The sequence below is a fragment of the Ylistrum balloti genome, unplaced genomic scaffold (genome assembly GCF_031769215.1).
Source record: "Ylistrum balloti isolate Yb309-2 unplaced genomic scaffold, AGI_CSIRO_Ybal_v1 Utg369730, whole genome shotgun sequence".
In the NCBI taxonomy this organism is placed as follows: domain Eukaryota; kingdom Metazoa; phylum Mollusca; class Bivalvia; order Pectinida; family Pectinidae; genus Ylistrum; species Ylistrum balloti.
Genome location: NW_026781945.1, coordinates 319916 through 338565, shown reverse-complemented (window position 1 = coordinate 338565; position 18650 = coordinate 319916). Strand labels below are relative to the sequence as shown.

The 18650-nt window shown below is 37.4% G+C and overlaps 1 protein-coding gene across 1 annotated transcript; it reads right to left on the bottom strand.

Moving 5' to 3' along the window:
- Positions 1-2614: 2614 nt before the first annotated feature.
- Positions 2615-14079, bottom strand: LOC132565653 (sodium- and chloride-dependent GABA transporter 1-like). Its single transcript, XM_060230347.1, has 13 exons — positions 13889-14079; positions 10059-10254; positions 9176-9307; positions 8741-8914; positions 8332-8392; positions 8070-8202; positions 7535-7898; positions 7184-7296; positions 6794-6928; positions 6538-6637; positions 6036-6136; positions 5701-5862; positions 2615-5348 (listed from the first exon to the last, which is right to left on the bottom strand). The coding sequence occupies exons 1-13, from the start codon at positions 14012-14014 to the stop codon at positions 5085-5087; spliced, it is 2061 nt and encodes a 686-aa protein (XP_060086330.1). The 5' UTR covers positions 14015-14079; the 3' UTR covers positions 2615-5084.
- Between the last annotated feature and the right edge of the window lie 4571 nt (positions 14080-18650).

Here is an 18650-nt window from a genome sequence, read left to right as displayed (position 1 = left end):
CTGTTATTGGTCCCCTGATAGGTCCCCGTTATTGGTCCCCTAATAGGTCAGTCCCCTGATAGGTCCCCGTTATTGGTCCCCTGATAGGTCGGTCCCCTGATAGTTCACCGTTATTGGTCCCCTGATAGGTCGGTCCCCTGATAGGTCCCCGTTATTGGTTCCCTGATAGGTCGGTCCCCTGATAGGTTTCCGTTATTGGTCCCCTGATTGGTCCCCGTTATTGGTCCCCTGATAGGTCCCCGTTATTGGTCCCCTGATAGGTCGGTCCCCTGATAGGTCCCCGTTATTGGTCCCCTGATAGGTCGGTCCCCTGATAGGTCCCTGTTATTGGTCCCCTGATAGGTCCCCGTTATTGGTCCCCTTATAGGTCGGTCCCCTGATAGGTCCCTGTTATTGGTCCCCTGATAGGTCGGTCCCCTGATAGGTCCCTGTTATTGGTCCCCTGATAGGTCCCCGTTATTGGTCCCCTGATATGTCCCCGTTATTGGTCCCCTGATAGGTCCCTGTTATTGGTCCCCTAATAGGTCAGTCCCCTGATAGGTCCCTGTTATTGGTCCCCTGATAGGTCGGTCCCCTGATAGATCCCCGTTATTGGTCCCCTGATAGGTCAGTCCCCTGATAGGTCCCCGTTATTGGTCCCCTGATAGGTCGGTCCCCTGTTAGGTCCCTGTTATTGGTCCCCTGATAGGTCGGTCCCCTGATAGGTCCCTGTTATTGGTCCCCTGATAGGTCCCCGTTATTGGTCCCCTGATAGGTCCCCGTTATTGGTCCCCTGATAGGTCCCTGTTATTGGTCCCCTAATAGGTCGGTCCCCTGATAGGTCCCCGTTATTGGTCCCCTGATAGGTCGGTCCCTGATAGGTCCCTGTTATTGGTCCCCTAATAGGTCGGTCCCCTGATAGGTCCCCGTTATTGGTCCCCTGATAGGTCAGTCCCCTGATAGGTCCCTGTTATTGGTCCCCTGATAGGTCAGTCCCCTGATAGGTCCCCGTTATTGGTCCCCTAATAGGTCGGTCCCCTGATAGGTCCCTGTTATTTTCTAATAATATTGGTGTCTCCACTCCTCCATGACCTTCATTTTCCAAACACTAAATTACCATAACCAGATTTTAATCGTCTTACTTGGCCGGTACAACTTCAAAATTATCTCTGTCTTTATTTTCTAACAATCTGTATAAGTAATGTGGTTGAAATGTTGTTGATAGATGATATGACATTTCACTCTCTTTGGCTAGGTTATTGTATACAGAAACATCAGAATGTCTAATTACATGTATATCACTTACGTCTTCCTTAGAAAGCTTTGTTTCCAACGAAAGAGTCGACTAACAAAGCAGCTTGATTCAGCTATTTTGTTTATCGCGTCAGTGACGCCAGTATTGAATATGGACTTGTATGTGATCAATATATTTTGAATATCCCTCGAGTTTATCATATTTATTTCAGAAGAAATACTTTGGGTCTGAATGTTCACATTACTGGGATCTTACACAATGCACATATGGTGTTTTGTCCTTTCTACAAACATTTACAATTAATGACAGCTGTCTGCATATGACGTTCATCATAAAAACACTAACGCAAGTTCACTAATGTCCCAGGCACATTAAGTGAGAGTGTGTTATGAATTATTCACTATTCTTATCTGAACCATCGCCCATTTTTACTTTCACGGTTGAGGGCATATGTATAGTGATATTTCGCTGAACTAAATAATTATGCATTAGAAAATCAAACGAAGCAATTTTTCTTATTCTGTTAAGATCTTGTTTGAAAGTTTAGAACGCACACAAAATTAAATTGAGAGCATGAGCATTTTGACATATCTATACACAAAAGCCTTACTTTAAAAAACTCATCCGTCAGGTTAAGGCCTTTTGATCAACAAACTCACGTTCAAGTAGGTCAAATGTATGAACATCTTCAAACGACTTTTCCCCCATTAACTGGAACGCCCAGGGTACTGATACGTCGCATGCTAGAATGAAATTTAAACGACTTCTTTTCGTGGACTAAGAGGCCTGATATTTGACTGGTATGTTCCTAGGATGAAAAAAGTTCTTTGAAGGTTTTAACACACATGATCCATGTGACCTAGAAAGTGAGTAAAGGTCATTCGTTTGAACACTTTTGGTAGTCCTTTTCCCCCAAGTATACTACCGCCCAATATTATTACCATTGGCCACTCTCTTACAGAGAAGTTGTTCGAAGATTATTCTACCCATTTGACCCATGTGACCTTGAAAGTAGGTCAAGGATATTAATTCAAACAGACTTGGTAGCCCTTCAGCCCAGCATGATGCAGGTATAATATTAATACCATCAGTTTCTGAGAAGTAGTTGGAAGATTTTCATATATTTGAATGTGCGTCATTCATATGATAAACTTGGTAGCCATCCATCCTTATATGTTGCAGGCCCAATATCAGTACCCTGGGCCCCTCTGTTATTGAGATGAAGAAGTTTGAAGTAAAAAGTTGACGCCGGACGGACGACGGACGCCGCACAACGACAGAAGCTCACTTGGCCTTTCGGTGCAGGTGCGCTAATAATCGGCGAATTTCAAGATTGTCAAAATTTGTTCTAGCTGATATAACAAAGAAGCAACACTTGACTTAAGTTTTAACAATTTTATTTGTCGTATTGTACTGTAGCAATACAAAAATATACATGCATGTGATAGATAACAACACATCTTCACCTCCAAATGTCGGAAAGCCTAACACGCATGCCTTAATGACGTAACAATAAACGATATGATGTCAGAATAATCATTACCAACATCACAGTTTATATACTGGCATTAAAGACTGCTTGTCAAGAGCAGCAGTTATTTTATCATTATATGATTGTTAATGTCCAAATATGGTATTTTCGAATTTGATTTAATTACTAAAACCAGGGATATTAATTAACTTAAATCGATGTTGAACGTCAAAATTTTATATTGGATATATTTCAGTGCTAATTGATTAAATCTAATAACATTTAAAGAAGTATTTTGTTAGTTTCTGTGAAATATCATTAAGTACTATTGGACTAGTATATACGTATCACAAGACATCATGGCAAGTGTGGTGTGCTATCTAGGAAGCATTTCAATTACGTAATATATATATTTACAAAATAATTTATCACATCTCCTTATACACCTGCATTGTCGTTTTATCAGTGCACAGTCGACATTTTCTCTCACGCTCAACCAGTCCCAAATTTCTCAAATAAAATAACTTTATGCATTCCTTTTTTCTGGAATGTTATTAATTTCACACAATTTATACCAAATGCTTTAAAAATGGGCTTGTCACAAATAAATATTATTATGATTTTCTTATCTGTAAGGTGGCAGCATCACAAAAAGATCGCAGTCCTTACGTTGTTTTATCTCTCCCAAACATTATTTCAATTTTATAAAAGATCTGAATTGATATTAGAAATAAGTACTCATTGTTATTTTTCCCTTCAAAACAAAAATACGTTTAATTAACTTGTGGTAAAAATAAAGTGTTTCTCATTGAGATATAAACACTGGTGGCAACATATTTACATTCCTTTCAAGCAATATTTACAAACATGTGAGGTTTAACAACAACAAAAGAAAATATTTATTTCAGATAAAGTTTTTTTCAAACTCGATAGCGGAGATGCAACAGATGTCTTATTCTTATTTAGTTTACAAAAAGTGAAGTCACAATTTATTTTGAACTGAAGTGTGATTTAGTGTCTAAACCAAGTAAATAAAGCAGGGTCTACCTGCATTTTGATCAATAATTTGACTAAAACCAAGTTTATCACCATTTTACTTCAATACTCAGAGTCAGGAAGGTTCATTTACTGAAGAACTTTGAAGCTGACTATTGAAAACAAATCAGTCTAACGCCCTTTAACACTACATTTAAAAAGCGTTGTTAAACTGTATACCATGAAATAGAAACTAACAGCAGAATTGAATTTAAGTACAAATGTACATGTGTGTAAAAATGGTACAAGAAAGCATGAAGCGTATAAGACACAATCGTTAAAGACACTGCAGTGCGCATGCGTCAACATTATTTAGAACTGAAAGACAATGGTAAAATACCATCACACATAATACATGTCTGAAGATAAAAAGTATAGAGAAACAGGAATATTTGAACACGATGTTGGTATTTACAATGACAAAACCAAATGATTGAAAAACAGTAGAAGTTTGAAAATACATACCACGTAATAGCTTAGTGTTGTTATTGACAGAAAAACTTTTAAAACATTTTTTTAAACGTCGAGCACCTTCGATATAAAAGCATATTTGCACAATGCCATCAAACATAATCCTGTTAACAAATTCATGACTTAGCGCAATAATTAATAAAAAATAAATCTAAAAATCTCACAGACTTTAAACAATCAATCACCCAATCTCCATCCTGTTTGACAAAACATCTCGACTACCTTCAGACTGACGTCATGACTTCAACAGCATCAAGAAGGAAAACGACAGCAGCTATAAATTGCGGTTTTCAAAGTGGGCGTGATTTTTCCGATTGAGCAAATTATGGTTTGTAAAATTTAAGATCGAATCTGGCAGTTCATCGATAGATAATGGCAGTACGATTGGATTATTCAATTCACATAAAGACAACATGTGGTGGGGGCCAAATTATAAAATAGTTCAACAAAACAAATAGAAATGAAAAATAAATTGGAACATATTTGTGGATATCACAATATTCCGTCAATGTTTTACGATATTAATTTATCACAATTGATGGGTATCAATTACTTGATATATGACACAATAAAAACACCTTTGCCGTATGACAGATTAGAAGAAATAATCAGTTTTAGATCAATTTGTTCACAACCTCTGATTTGGTGTCTCGTCAAAGAAAACTTTCAATGTTTTTTTCATATTTTATGATTCGCTTCTGTTCAGAGAAGAAAAAAAGTAAGATTGAAATAGGCTATGTAAATTTCATGTCATATATCATGTCTTTTAATTTATGTCGATGACAATTGAAATATGAATCTTATTCACACTCCCTCACTTACGTGTTCTTTCACTCATCTTTCAGCACGTGAAAAGGACATTTGAGATATGCACTATAGACGAGATTCGTTTGGCCCTTTATCCGTTGTTTTTGACAGTTTTGATATTGTAATAACTGAAGACGCCGGTGTAAAGTTTAGGTTAGGAACGTCCGTAAGTTTGGTACTTGTTGATAAAGAACTCCCCATTGATTTTGCGAATGCTGGATTGTAACCATTAGTATGAATATTTCCCATGTCCGTGAAGGAATCGTCTACGTTAGGATACCGGATGACGGGTCCAAAGGTAGGATCAGGTTTCATACTTTCTTTCATCAACTGCAAGGAAATATCACAAATTTTAGCACATCTTCACATAACGTTGACTTTGACTTTTTAAAATTAAACATTAATACCCAATGAATATTTCATCTCATAGCATTAACTGATTTTGGACTCATATCAAACCGAGTCCATGTTCTAGAAGAACAAACTTAATATTTGCTTCAATCGATTACCAGATAATACTTGTATACCAAATATTTCGATATACATCGGGTATGGTAATTACGCTTGTCAGCGAGAAACATTAATAATAGACTACTTCGTGAAAACACTTTGATTTCCGCCCATTCCGATAGATAAATACCTAAGCTATATTGTAATTGAAGAGTATATTCACACATCTTACCTCAAATCCACCGTCCCTGCAGTATTTGTACAAGAACAATCCGGGAATTCCAATAATAGGGAAAAGAGCAATTAACCAGGCAAGAGCATTGGCCCAACAGGGGTAGAACTGACCATCCATGCTTGGTGGGCTGTACAGCGCAATGTTCAAGATAATAGTGACCTGGAAAAGGAACAACATGGTCAGAAATCAAGTAAAAATAAACAATATGCTATTTAGAGTTGCATGATATTCTCTGATTTTATTTTATATCTACGTTATTTAAAATAAATCATCAAATAATAAAAAAATGTGTTTCTCAAACATGTCGTATATTTATGGTAATGACTACTTACACCAATAACAGCTGGCGAAACAAACTTCCAACAAATTTCCCAGTAAATATTTGGTCTCTTTCCCAGCATAGCGTGGATATTATCCGAGAAATTGTCATAGCCTGTAAATACACAGGAGAAACGTAATGAGATTAAAATAACAAAGAAAATATCGACATGGTAACACAATCATATACCAATTCGATGAAGCTATGACAAAATATGAACAAAAGAAAAAATACACAGAGACTCCTGAAAAAATACAAAGAGGATAAGACCAGAAGCCCCGAAAGGGTAAGCTTTTTCTACTTAAGAAATAGACAACTGTGGTGCATGTAGGATGTGGTTAGTTCTAATGCAAAAACAAAATCATTGTCTTCCTTATAACAGGTAACACCGCTTGAAATGTTAAGACATTCCAATAACAATAATGTTATACATGTATGTGTATTAATATGCGAACAGTTCCTTTCAAGCACCTTAATGATAGTTAAAGTTTATATAATTGATGTGTCTTATTTACCATAAATCCAGCTGACAGCGACGAGTTCCATAATACCGACAACCAACAAAGGAAACCCACCAACACTGTAATCAACGATGTTCAGGAGCCAGATACCGCCCTGTCAACATATAACAAAGACATTGTTAACGGGATATCAGTGAGAGGTTCGGGTTATTAACGAATCACACCGTGCAGTAACGAAAATATAATTATGTACATGTTTACTGTATTATAAAACCCGAGTAGTCTCCCTTCGTATCGATAAAATACTTACACTGCAGACCATTGGGAGACCAAGGAAGAAACAGAAGATACAGCCGACGACTCTAAAGATGATGTTATTGCGACGTTCTCTCAAGATGGGGAATTCATCAGCCAAGGCGCTGAACACACACTCAACGTAGGAAAACTGAAAAAATGAGACTTCGATTAAGTACAATGGATACAAAATGGTTTTATAAATACAAACAAGGAAGTAATATATGACATTACTGTGATTGCTTGTGCTATGGATGTGGTCATGTAGTAACAATATATCAAATGTAAGTTTGACCAAAAAACCATAACAACCCACGACATAATCAGGGAGTTAAATGTTGCCATTTTATAACGTTTTGTTATATAGGTCGATGTTTCTGATTAAGTCAATTATGTTCCTGCTTACCTCAGAGCCGAATCCGAGAGTAGCCATCATGATGAAGAAGAACACTGACCAAAGTGGAGCAACAGGCATACGTGCTAGAGCTTCTGGGTAAACAACGAAGGCAAGTCCCGGACCTACAAAGATGGTAAAGTATTGTAAATCATTATAAACAACAACACAGAATAAAGTTCAAGATTGGTCTAGCATGACCTAATATAACCACTAGCGTAACGTATGGAACTTTAATCAGTTAAATGTGATATTTGTTCTTGATAGTATCATTCAAATTCAACCATGAGATGTCACATTGTTGACAATATCTTCATGATACCAAACTGAAACAAAGTATAGTCGTTGTCGTCAAACACACACCTCCATCAGCCACATTGGAGATATCCATTCCTTTTTCCTGAGCCATGAAACCAAGAACAGCAAAGATGACCATTCCGGCGAAGATACTGGTTCCGCAGTTGATGACGCTGACGATAAGGGAATCTCTGTAGAAGTTATTGTTGAACTTGTTGTAACTAGACATGGCAATCAGACCTCCGGAGCATGCGCTAAGGGAGTAGAAAATCTGTGTGGCTGCGTCACTCCACACCCGTGTCTCTTTCAACTTATTGAAGTCGGGTTTGAAGTAATACATTAGACCGTCCGCCGCACCAGGTAAGGTGACACCCCGGATAAACAAGATTGTGAGCATCACGTAGGGAAAGATAGCCGTGAAGTATACAACCTGTAGAGAAACAAATTAAAATATCAGGTATGGAAACAAGATAGCAGTAGAATTTTCGTAAATAATGTTTTTCAATACATAAGATTGAAATATGGTATATTTTGAGATCTTCCGTAAATGATATCATTGTAAGTTGAATGAACTATTATGAAGAAATGTGAAATTACGTACCTTTCCAAGAGACTGGATTCCTCTGAGTAAGACTAGACAGACGATTACCCAGGCAAGAAGGAGCGTCAAGGCGAGATGCCATTCCACATTTCCTATCTCATCAATGGAATCCGTCTGCCCGAGGACATAATTTCTGCAAAATGATTAAATAACTGGTAAGTAAATTGTTCAACGTACAAAACCCAGTCACTCCATGAAGATATGGAGCTAGGGTGGACCGTAACTAAACATGCTTGGTTATATCGTTATATCATACCCGTACCTGTAATATTCCTCGCTAGGCGTTTTGCTGACATTGGAGTGAGCTGTGTGGTTTACAGAACCTATAAGAAAAAGATTAAGAACCCTGATTATCTTTCGCAGCTGGGAGTCTCTTGAAGGTACTATGGTGTGTGAGCATGCTATATTCCTAAACCCAGAAGGAACACAAACCACCGAGTAGAAATGGGACCATGGAAAGCGATGACGTATGATAGATAAAGTAATGACGGGTACATACGAAACAATGATATGTTTTACAACAAGAGAGAGTGGCCTCCAATCGAAGCTCTCTTTCTCGTTATTGTGGCGTGTGAGTTAGCTCTAAAAGAAGGCTGGGGCAGGGATGGAGGTTTGTGTCAGTTCCAACTGAGTGTAGTAATATTATGGTGTGTACTTTGATTAACACTTACCATTCACGTGCTGCTCGAAGGAGATGCAGTGTGGAGTGTTCCAGTCGTTGTCGCAATCTTGCCATGGTAGTTTATCGGTAAAGGACGAATACAGGAAGAACAGCACGTGCGAGATAATCACGTTATAGTAAAGCCCAATAAGCCAGGACACAATCACTGAAGCGTAACCTAAACCTGCAATTAAAATAAACATAGCGTACATCAGATTTGCTGTTAATCTAAAACTGTTGATGTAATGAAAGTCTGAATCATCTGTTACTTTGTTTACAGCTTTAACGTTAGTAAGAATGCTTTTAAATCTTTGTTAGATCAGCGCAATTGGCAAATGGGAACAAAAAACCTTGGGTTATCTTAAGTTATTTTGCTATATTCGTAGTTTCTGTAGCGAAAAATACTACAGTTGGCTCAATGACCATGTCAAACAAATCAATTTACCTTTAAGTAATGGGTTCATTTTCCACACAGAGATGGGACCTAAACTGGCGTATTGACCAATGCCCAATTCCAGAAAGAACAATGGCAGTCCAACAATAGCCAACATGATGGTATACGGAACAAGGAAGGCACCTGTAACATAAACACGTATTAAATTCACGCGAGTGAACAAACATACAAGTTTAAACATGTGATTTATTTTCATTTTATGTCAGATCAATTTGTTGTTTTTTCACATTCACACATACATATCAGCTGTGAGCATGAAGTGACGTCTTCGTACTGCGTGAATATCGTTTAGAAGGAGGGATATCCGTTAGTATGCTTCCTGTTGGCACGCTGGTTATAATGATATCGTATATAAACGGGAAAAGACAGATTTCCGGATGGAAATACTTTCGCATGAACACAATGTACATAAATCATAATTTATATAAGTGACCGGTATGTCCTCACAGATTCGGATTACAGTCGATGTTGAATGCCTGATTTTCACTGAAGACAATTACATTTAGTCAAAGAGAAAGGGTTGGTATTATCATGCACAAGTTGTCAACCGTGACGCTGGCGGGTAAATCGAGTTCATGCATTGGAGCAGTTTCGATTGATCCACTGCCGCCTCGCTAACCTACACATCGCGTTCCATGACACAAAAATGACATTTAAAAAAAACTAAAACAACTGAGCCATGACATTAAACATGAATAAATTGGATGGGTCCAGTGGAAAATTACCAGGAGAGTTTTATTTATGTCTACAATATGCTACAGGCATTGAAAATGGTATTTCTATAAACGAAACAAAAAATCGATATCCTGTCGCCTTGCCTCTTTCTTCAGCGCAAATAAATCTATTTACTGTTATTTTTGTAGCATTCACTCACCGCCGCCATTTTTGTAGCATAAGTACGGAAATCGCCATACATTTCCCAAACCGACAGCATAGCAGATACAAGTCAGTAGAAACTCGAGTTTGCCACCCCAAGTAGCTCTTTCTTCTTCGTTTCCGCTACCCGTGCTTGTGCTTGTACTGTCGTTTGTGCCCTCGGAGCACTTCTCGGGAAGATCGTTTACTTCAGACTAAAAAATAGAGGAAATGAAACAATTTTATAAATGCAGAAATAACATCTTTATAAATCGATGTGTAAAATTTGCTGGCGTTTTAACAGTGCCATTTCTTTATAAATTATCTAAATGTATTTGTGTGCTATTTTCTGTTTCCCTAGTGTATAATTTTGACACTATTAATGTCAAGCTGTTGCAGACAGCTGCTGACTCAGATAAAGTGAGTCAATATCTGGCTGTGCCTCTCTCGTTCACCTCGTGTTGCGATATGTACCAGGCAAGTTTTTAATATGTGACTGTGTCATCTTATTACTTATGCATGATAAGAACAGGAAAGATTTTGCGATTGTGTTATTCATTACCTAATGATTGTTGTTGTTGATCTATTTTTATTAGCAATCATAATCTACAACAACTGAGCTAAATGGCCTATATCTAGGACATTTTCTTCCGATTTCGGCTTAGAAGATACACGTATTAAAACTGCAGCAAGGCATAAAACGTTAGCAGTGCGCCAAACATTAGTAGTAATTGATGATTAGCTAATTGGCCATGTCTGCATCCTACATAATTATGAAAGGTGCTTGTGTATACAAAGGAATCAATGTAATAGCTTGTCTTAACACTTTCATGTATTGATGAACATTTTTGGCAAAGACAAATCATGTATTTTTCCGTCAATGGGAGATGTCTTGGAACTTTTCCGGTGGATCTTTCATCTAAATATCTAAAGCTCTTTGCCTAGGTCATTAAACATGTTTTTCCCCTCATCGCTAGTATATCGGTCTGTTAATTACCTTGACGGTTGGGTAAATTAACCCTCTCATACCGACCAAACCAGAAACCCACTTACTCATCAACAGAGATGTTCCCAAGAGAGAAAAAAAATCATTTCACTGGTAGGTGTATTGTGACATATTGTGTTTCTAGGTAGGGAGAGGTTTAAAGAGGGGACTGAACTTTGCGGCACAAACACGACATAGGTCATTTACTATGTATATTTCACCTTGCGTACTTATGACAAAGAGACACCTTCTTGTGATACCCAAACGGTAACAAAAACAGGTGAAATGTTAAGAAAAATGAAATATGTCTAAAACTGGCAGAAACATGTCGGTAAAACTGATACCGACAAAATGCAGATTAATAAAACCAGAAAATGCCTTTAAATAATATCACCTTTTTAAAATGAAATCACTCATCTGTAATTTGAGATGTCGGCAATGTTTTAAACCAGGATCCCTAAGGAAATATAAGTCAGTATATGTATATTTAAACTGAGACTTCTGTTGCCCATTTTTAAAAGAAGATGTCGATGCGATAACAGTGCATACATGCTCAGTGTACCTTGAAGGCGCTATCTACCTTTCTAACACTTTAACGCAAATTCTTTACGACACCAAGAACCAATCAAAACGTTCGATGAAGAACAATAACCAGCTGTTTGCCACTGAAGAAGTTTGTGGAAATCTACCAGCACGCGCTGATATTCGCTTTCCTTGACGACTGCTAGACTCAGTTGTTTTCACAACAGCAGTCGATTATTGATCTAGCGATGGCTGCAGTTTGAACACTACGTACTTATCGTTATTGAATTTTGTAAACGTGCTGCACTTATTAAAGCATTCAGATTGGTTTACGTTATATACAATGCATTATGAATTAGCTGGTACTACACATTGCAATTTTCTAACGTGTCAAATAATTTTGCGAATAAGGAAACGAGAATCACCATAAATATAATTGCTCAGGATGTGAGCGTGTTCTGACAGTTTATCAACGCCTGGGCAGGCGCACTCGCATCCAATGGAAAAACACCAAAGCTTGAATCATATTAACTTCCTCGAAAAACCTGCCGTCTTATATTTATGCTGAATTGATCAGTTCTAGGAAATGTCAATATTTATATGTGTATATGTATATTTGTATGAGTGCGTGGATGCATTGTTTGTATTGAAGCAAGTTTTTATTTGTTTACACTGAAGACTTTTTGTCTCGCGTTTCCGTTCTACAAACGCATTCACGCGCGGTGATTTATCGCCTCGTTACCATAGTTACTATCCTTCCTCTAATGCGAGATTCTGCTTCTGTAGGATGCTGCCTGCAGAGTTCACAGAAAATCTTACTCTCGTGTAAATGTACAAAACAGTTTCCATGGTACCAGTGACGGGGTTTCTTTAGGTTTAAAGCTAGGTAATCGCGCTATTCATGGTCTTTATACACTGGAATCTCTGGTATGCTATGAATGTTCCATTTTAAGGTTGGGCCGAGTATGAGTAATGTACATATGAGGAGGATATTTGATAGTGTTTTAAGAAGTATTTGTTATACAAATAAGGAAACTCAAATGAAAACACATTTATTTCTATTGTGTACGTAGTCATTATTATATCGAGTTAAAACAAACACCGATATATTTCTTGAATAACAAAAGAAAGAAAATATCATAATGTATTCTCGCATGCACATTTCTTATATACATCAACTAAAGGTGTACTTTAAATGTTTGCTTGTGTTGTTACTAGGCTAACCTTACGGACGCTTGATTGATCTAGACACGCGTGCGGCTGTGTCACTAAACCGTTAACGACAGGCGGCAAAATTTTCCACGATCAATTTCTATGTAAGTCCTGTCACTCCAGACAATCTACCGAATGTAAGCTGACAAAGTCGGCCTGGTCGTCTTTATTGTATATCATCGGCACGGATTTGGAAATACCGGGAAATATGTAGGTAAAAAAAGGTATAAAATAAAGGCGTGTGGGTTTTATTATCTATAATAGACAGTTCGAGTGTTTCCAGATATACCCAGATGTAAAACTTAAAGGAAATGTGGTTTATATCTATATTAGCTGCCATATCTGGCTAACATTCTAGATATTTCCATAAAATAAATTTCACAATGCGTTTGATATGCTGAGAATTGTGTAACCTAATCTTTGATGTAGAGAACGAAAGGTGGTCGGACCGCGTCACTACAATATAGAATTCGGAGGTGTGTTACGGGAAGTTTTGGATTTCAAATAACATCATTACGAAATAAACATCGCATATCTGATGCTAAATTATGACAAGGACTTATGTAGCAACGTTATACCTTTAAAAGGATGCAAACTTACTATAGAAATACAGATTGAATAGTAAGACCGTTTAAAAGCGCGCCACATTTAATCAAATGCGACAATGAAAAAAACTCCGCTTGAAAGAATCTATTGAGAATGAAAGATTATTTTAACGTTTCCGTTCCTAAGTAAAAGGATTTGTTCCACTTTTGTCACTTAAGTAAACCGGTTTCATTAACCAGAAAGTTGACTGAAGGAAGAGCATTTCCACTCAAGATATGACAGAACCATTCCTTATTACAAAATCGAACGGTATTGTAAGAACCAGTTAAGTTAAAACAAACGCAATATTCAACCGAAAAATATAGAAAATACCACTGAACTTTTCTATCAAAAACATGTTGATAAATACACGATGTAATTTCTTGATAATAATTTTCAATTTAAATACATTTATTCCTGTATAACGTTTGTTCCCAAGTGTCTCATTCGCATATTTTGATTTCATTGAAATACTTCAGGGGATTTTTAATTTGTTAATAAAACAAAAGTGTTAATCACAAAAAAGGTTAAATTATTTGACTCACCACTGAAACCACGGTCACTTCATTAGCCATGTGTCCCCCAGATCCTGGGCCTCTCGGGAAAATATAGTCCGTCTCTCCTTCGCCCTCGGCACCATCGGCTAAACTAGGATACATATTACCTTTCATTTCTTAATTATTTGTCGATAATAAAAGGGTTGGTTTTATACATGTATTTTAATATACTTGGGTGTTTACGGTGTTTTCGCACTGAGCGCCGATTTCAATATAAGCCGGATTGCCGTGTACGTTAGTAGTGTTCCTCCCAGTCAGTATCTTTCCATTAGCTATTTATAGAGCAACGTCATGGAAATTCCCCTCCGCGCCTAGACCTTGTAGGTGAGCTTCAATTAACATGAAGATTGTCCCTGTTTTAGATTATAATAAATGTATTCTAATGCGATTCATCTTTTGCAGACTGGAACATGTTGGATCTGAACGAAAGAACAATATCACTGATGTAAACAAACACTAGGTTATCTTTACAATAACAACGACAAGCCGTTAGAGAAGGCGGGCTTCCCTCTACATGAATGTAAATGTAGATATCTACATGTCTTACACTTAATTGAATACAACGTGTTTGGTATGCTATCTTTAATTGTTGTATCTAAATATGTACACTATCATATTTATTGTTACATATATTTCGGCAGAGAAAAGCCCCACAATATGTTATATTTTATCGTTCCCATCCAGAGGCCATTTAAGGGTTAACATTACTAGATTTTACACGTATGCCCATATCTTCAATCATGCATGTGTGCTTGTGCCGACAGATGAAACGACCCACATGCAGTTACATTTGTAATACTAGCGAACTTGTGTTGTAAGCTTGTAAATAAGTAGAATTAAGAGCCCTGTACATGTCTATTTGCTATATACAATGATGTGTTGGGTATTATTGACAGAATCTAAACATTACCTTTTACTTGTTTTCGGGATTTTCTTCATAGGGTTTTTTTGTACACTGAACATGAGGAGTTAGTTTTGTTTGTGTATTGTTTTTGGGCCCATCGTATGTCCTAAGACCAAATAAGATTTTTTATTTAAAATTAGTCAATTCTTTTTACATGTCTGCTACGTTTGATTTGTACTAGCTATGCTCCTTAAACGTAGATATCTGTTCTTGTAAAACATAATATTTCTGGATTGAACACAGTTTATTAAGAATTTTTCCACATATAAGAAGATTGTATGAATGATGCATTGATTTATACCGGATGATAACGGATACAAATTAATCTTAGATATTTTTGGACCGATTCCAATATTCAAAAGTAATTTATCTATAGATGGTGCATGTCTGTGTAATGTACGTTCATGCATTAATTTGACATCGCACGTGTATGACATGGTCGGAATCGTAACGTCCTGTTCTAAACTGATGTTACATAGATGATTAGGGCTATCCGCTTTAAACAAAACTTGTATGAAATATATCACTATATATATATTCTTAAACATGATTTTTGTCTTATCAAGATACACAAGGGCACAAACCCCTGATGTATTTTACAGTTTTAAAAAAAATACACAACACGATTTTAATGATGAATGTTCTGTGTTATCTCTAGAAAGTTGATCATAAAATATTTTTAAATGAAATGTAAAGAAGCATTATATGTATGACATATGAAGTTAGACAAATTCGTACTCGGTTCCTTATTCACAAGCTTGTGTATTAGATTTAGACATATAAAATTTCCCTCGTGTTACACTGCTTGATTTAATTGTTAAACAGCAGGACCAGGTTAACAACTTTTCAACACTTATTCGGTATGTTGATAAATGCTGCTTTCCCTTTATTTTGAGTCATAAATATTTTATGTGTTTTATCATTATCAAGAATTACAAAGAATAGATTTGTATTTTTCATAAAACATCCGCAAAAAATATTACATGTAAATTGAGTTTGATAAAACTGACCATTGATGGAAAAGATATTTGAACAGCTGTGCTGTGTTTACCTCCAGTGGTTCAGAGGAATTAACGATGCAGACATCTAATTCCACATTCATAGTTACTGATTGCATGAGATAACATAGACATACAACACAGCCTTTGTTCTGGGACCAAATATTTTTGAACGATAGATAGAAAATTCATGTTTTTGTATATAAAATAGAATTACTAAATAGCTATAAAGAGCAACATTGACTGGCCAGCGCATTAAATATAAATGTAGCAAGCAGTATGCCATACCCCAGGGGAGGGAGTTATCATTAACTTATGACCAAGTTTAGAATGGAGTTTAGGTCACCACATTAATGTGTACCTGAGATTTGTAAATATGTGTCAAAACATGGAATGGTGTATTTCAGTGGTACCAAATGGTATCTTTCTTCGTTCATCATTTATCATAGTTTTAATTAAGGCAAGATGTATTCTTTTTGTTATCAGAAATTATGGTATCGTTGATTAACTGCAAATAATTAACATTATGACAGATATACATATAAACGTCAGAATTATCTGTTGGGCTGTCACATGCATGTACGCGTGAGCTGTATGGAAATATCCCATCATTGACATTCCTGATAAAAGTATGAGACATGCAAATAAGCAACATGCATTTGGAAATTTCCTATTCGCTTTATCCCTGAGATATTCAGTATTTACGTGACTAGACAACCAGCACAGATCTTGTTCTACTAGATTTCCGTACTTCAATTCTCGTGATTTATGTTTCACCTTGTATTTTATGTTGCAATATTTTAAGCATTTGTCTTTCATGTCGTTCAACTTGCATAATGTTGTGCCTTCGTGACTTAAATATTGACTCTCTATATAATCATTATTACTGAATGCAAAATCTCCTGAAAAGTTGTAGCTCATGAATTACAGGGTAACAGATATTATCTTTCACTACTTCACTGATGTAGTGTATCGATTGTAGTTATTGAGCTGATGCCCACCAACACAATTATAGTCTGTCCTATGTTATCAAATAAAATTTACTTGCTGTTCTAGCTTATCTGTCTAAAATCGACCTTGGAATGAAATTTATATCCCCTTCCTTGTGGAAGTATATAGATAAATATAAAATTAAAAATGGTGGTGCGGGTAAATGTGAAAAGTCATACACATTTCAATAACATTTGCAATATGGCACTGGTGATTTGGACTAAGATATTAGATATGATGGTATTTCGAGAAAAGTGCATTTGTGCCAACTTTCAAACCTTTATCAGAAAGTGCATGTTATATTTGGAGGTTATACGTCCCACTTAGATAATGGAATAAGAAAACAATAAAGCATCAAGGAAATATGTAATGATTACTAAACAAGTGGTTTATTAATTTGTTTCCTTTCAGTTTTATAACCTCGAAACCTCTAGGAACACAGGAGGACGACTGTCTAAAGGCTGCCTACAACCAGGAACACATGAGGACGACTGTCTAAAGGGCGCCTACAACCAGGAGCACATGAAGATGACTGTCTAGAGGGCGCCTACAACCAGGAACACATGAGGACGACTGTCTAAAGGCTGCCTACAACCAGGAACACATGAGGACGACTGTCTAAAGGGCGGCTACAACCAGGAACGCATGAAGATGACTGAATAAAGGCGGCCTACAAACAGGAACGCATGAAGATGACTGTCTAAAGGGCGGCTACAACCAGGAACGCATGAAGATGACTGAATAAAGGCCGCCTACAAACAGGAACGCATGAAGATGACTGAATAAAGGTTGCCTACAACCAGGAACACATGAGGACGACTGTCTAAAGTCCGCCTACAACCAGAAACACATGAAGATGACTGTCTAAAGGGTGCCTACAACCAGGAACGCATGAAGATGACTGAATAAAGGCCGCCTACAAATAGGAACGCATGAAGATGACTGTCTAGAGGGCGCCTACAACCAGGAACGCATGAAGATGACTGAATAAAGGCCGCCTACAAACAGGAACAAATGAAGATGACTGTCTAAAGGGCGCCTACCAAGAAACACATGAGGATGATTGTCTTAAGGGCGCCAACAACCAGAAACACATGAAGATGACTGTCTAAAGTCCGCCCACAACCAGAAACACATGAAGATGACTGTCTAAAGGGTGCCTACAACCAGAAACACATGAGGACGACTGTCTAAAGGGCGCCAACAACCAGAAACACATGAAGATGGCTGTCTAAAGGGCGCCTACAACCAGAAACACATGAGGATGACTGTCTAAAGGGCGCCAACAACCAGAAACACATGAAGATGGCTGTCTAAAGGGCGCCAACAACCAGAAACACATGAGGATGATTGTCTAAAGGGCGCCTATAACCAGAAACACATGAAGATGACTGTCTAAAGGGCGCCAACAACCAGAAACACATGAAGATGGCTGTCTAAAGGGCGCCTGAGGATGATTGTCTAAATGGCCTCTTCAGCCAGAAACACAGGAGGACGACTGTCTAAAGGGCGGCTACAACCAGGAACGCATGAAGATGACTGTCTAAAGGGTGCCTACAAACAGGAACGCATGAAGATGACTGAATAAAGGTTGCCTACAACCAGGAACACATGAGGACGACTGTCTAAAGTCCGCCTACAACCAGAAACACATGAAGATGACTGTCTAAAGGGTGCCTACAACCAGGAACACATGAAGATGACTGAATAAATGCCGCCTACAACCAGGAACGCATGAAGATGACTGAATAAAGGCCGCCTACAAATAGGAACGCATGAAGATGACTGTCTAGAGGGCGCCTACAACCAGGAACGCATGAAGATGACTGAATAAAGGCCGCCTACAAACAGGAACAAA

Coding starts and splice junctions, on each gene's coding strand:
- LOC132565653 (XM_060230347.1), bottom strand. CDS start 14,014: ATGAAAGGTAATATGTATCCTAGTTTAGCCGATGGTGCCGAGGGCGAA. Junction 8,203..8,331: donor CCTAGCGAGGAATATTACAG/GTACGGGTATGA, acceptor ATCATTTTGCAG/AAATTATGTCCTCGGGCAGA. Junction 5,863..6,035: donor TTTCGCCAGCTGTTATTGGT/GTAAGTAGTCAT, acceptor TTCCTTTTCCAG/GTCACTATTATCTTGAACAT.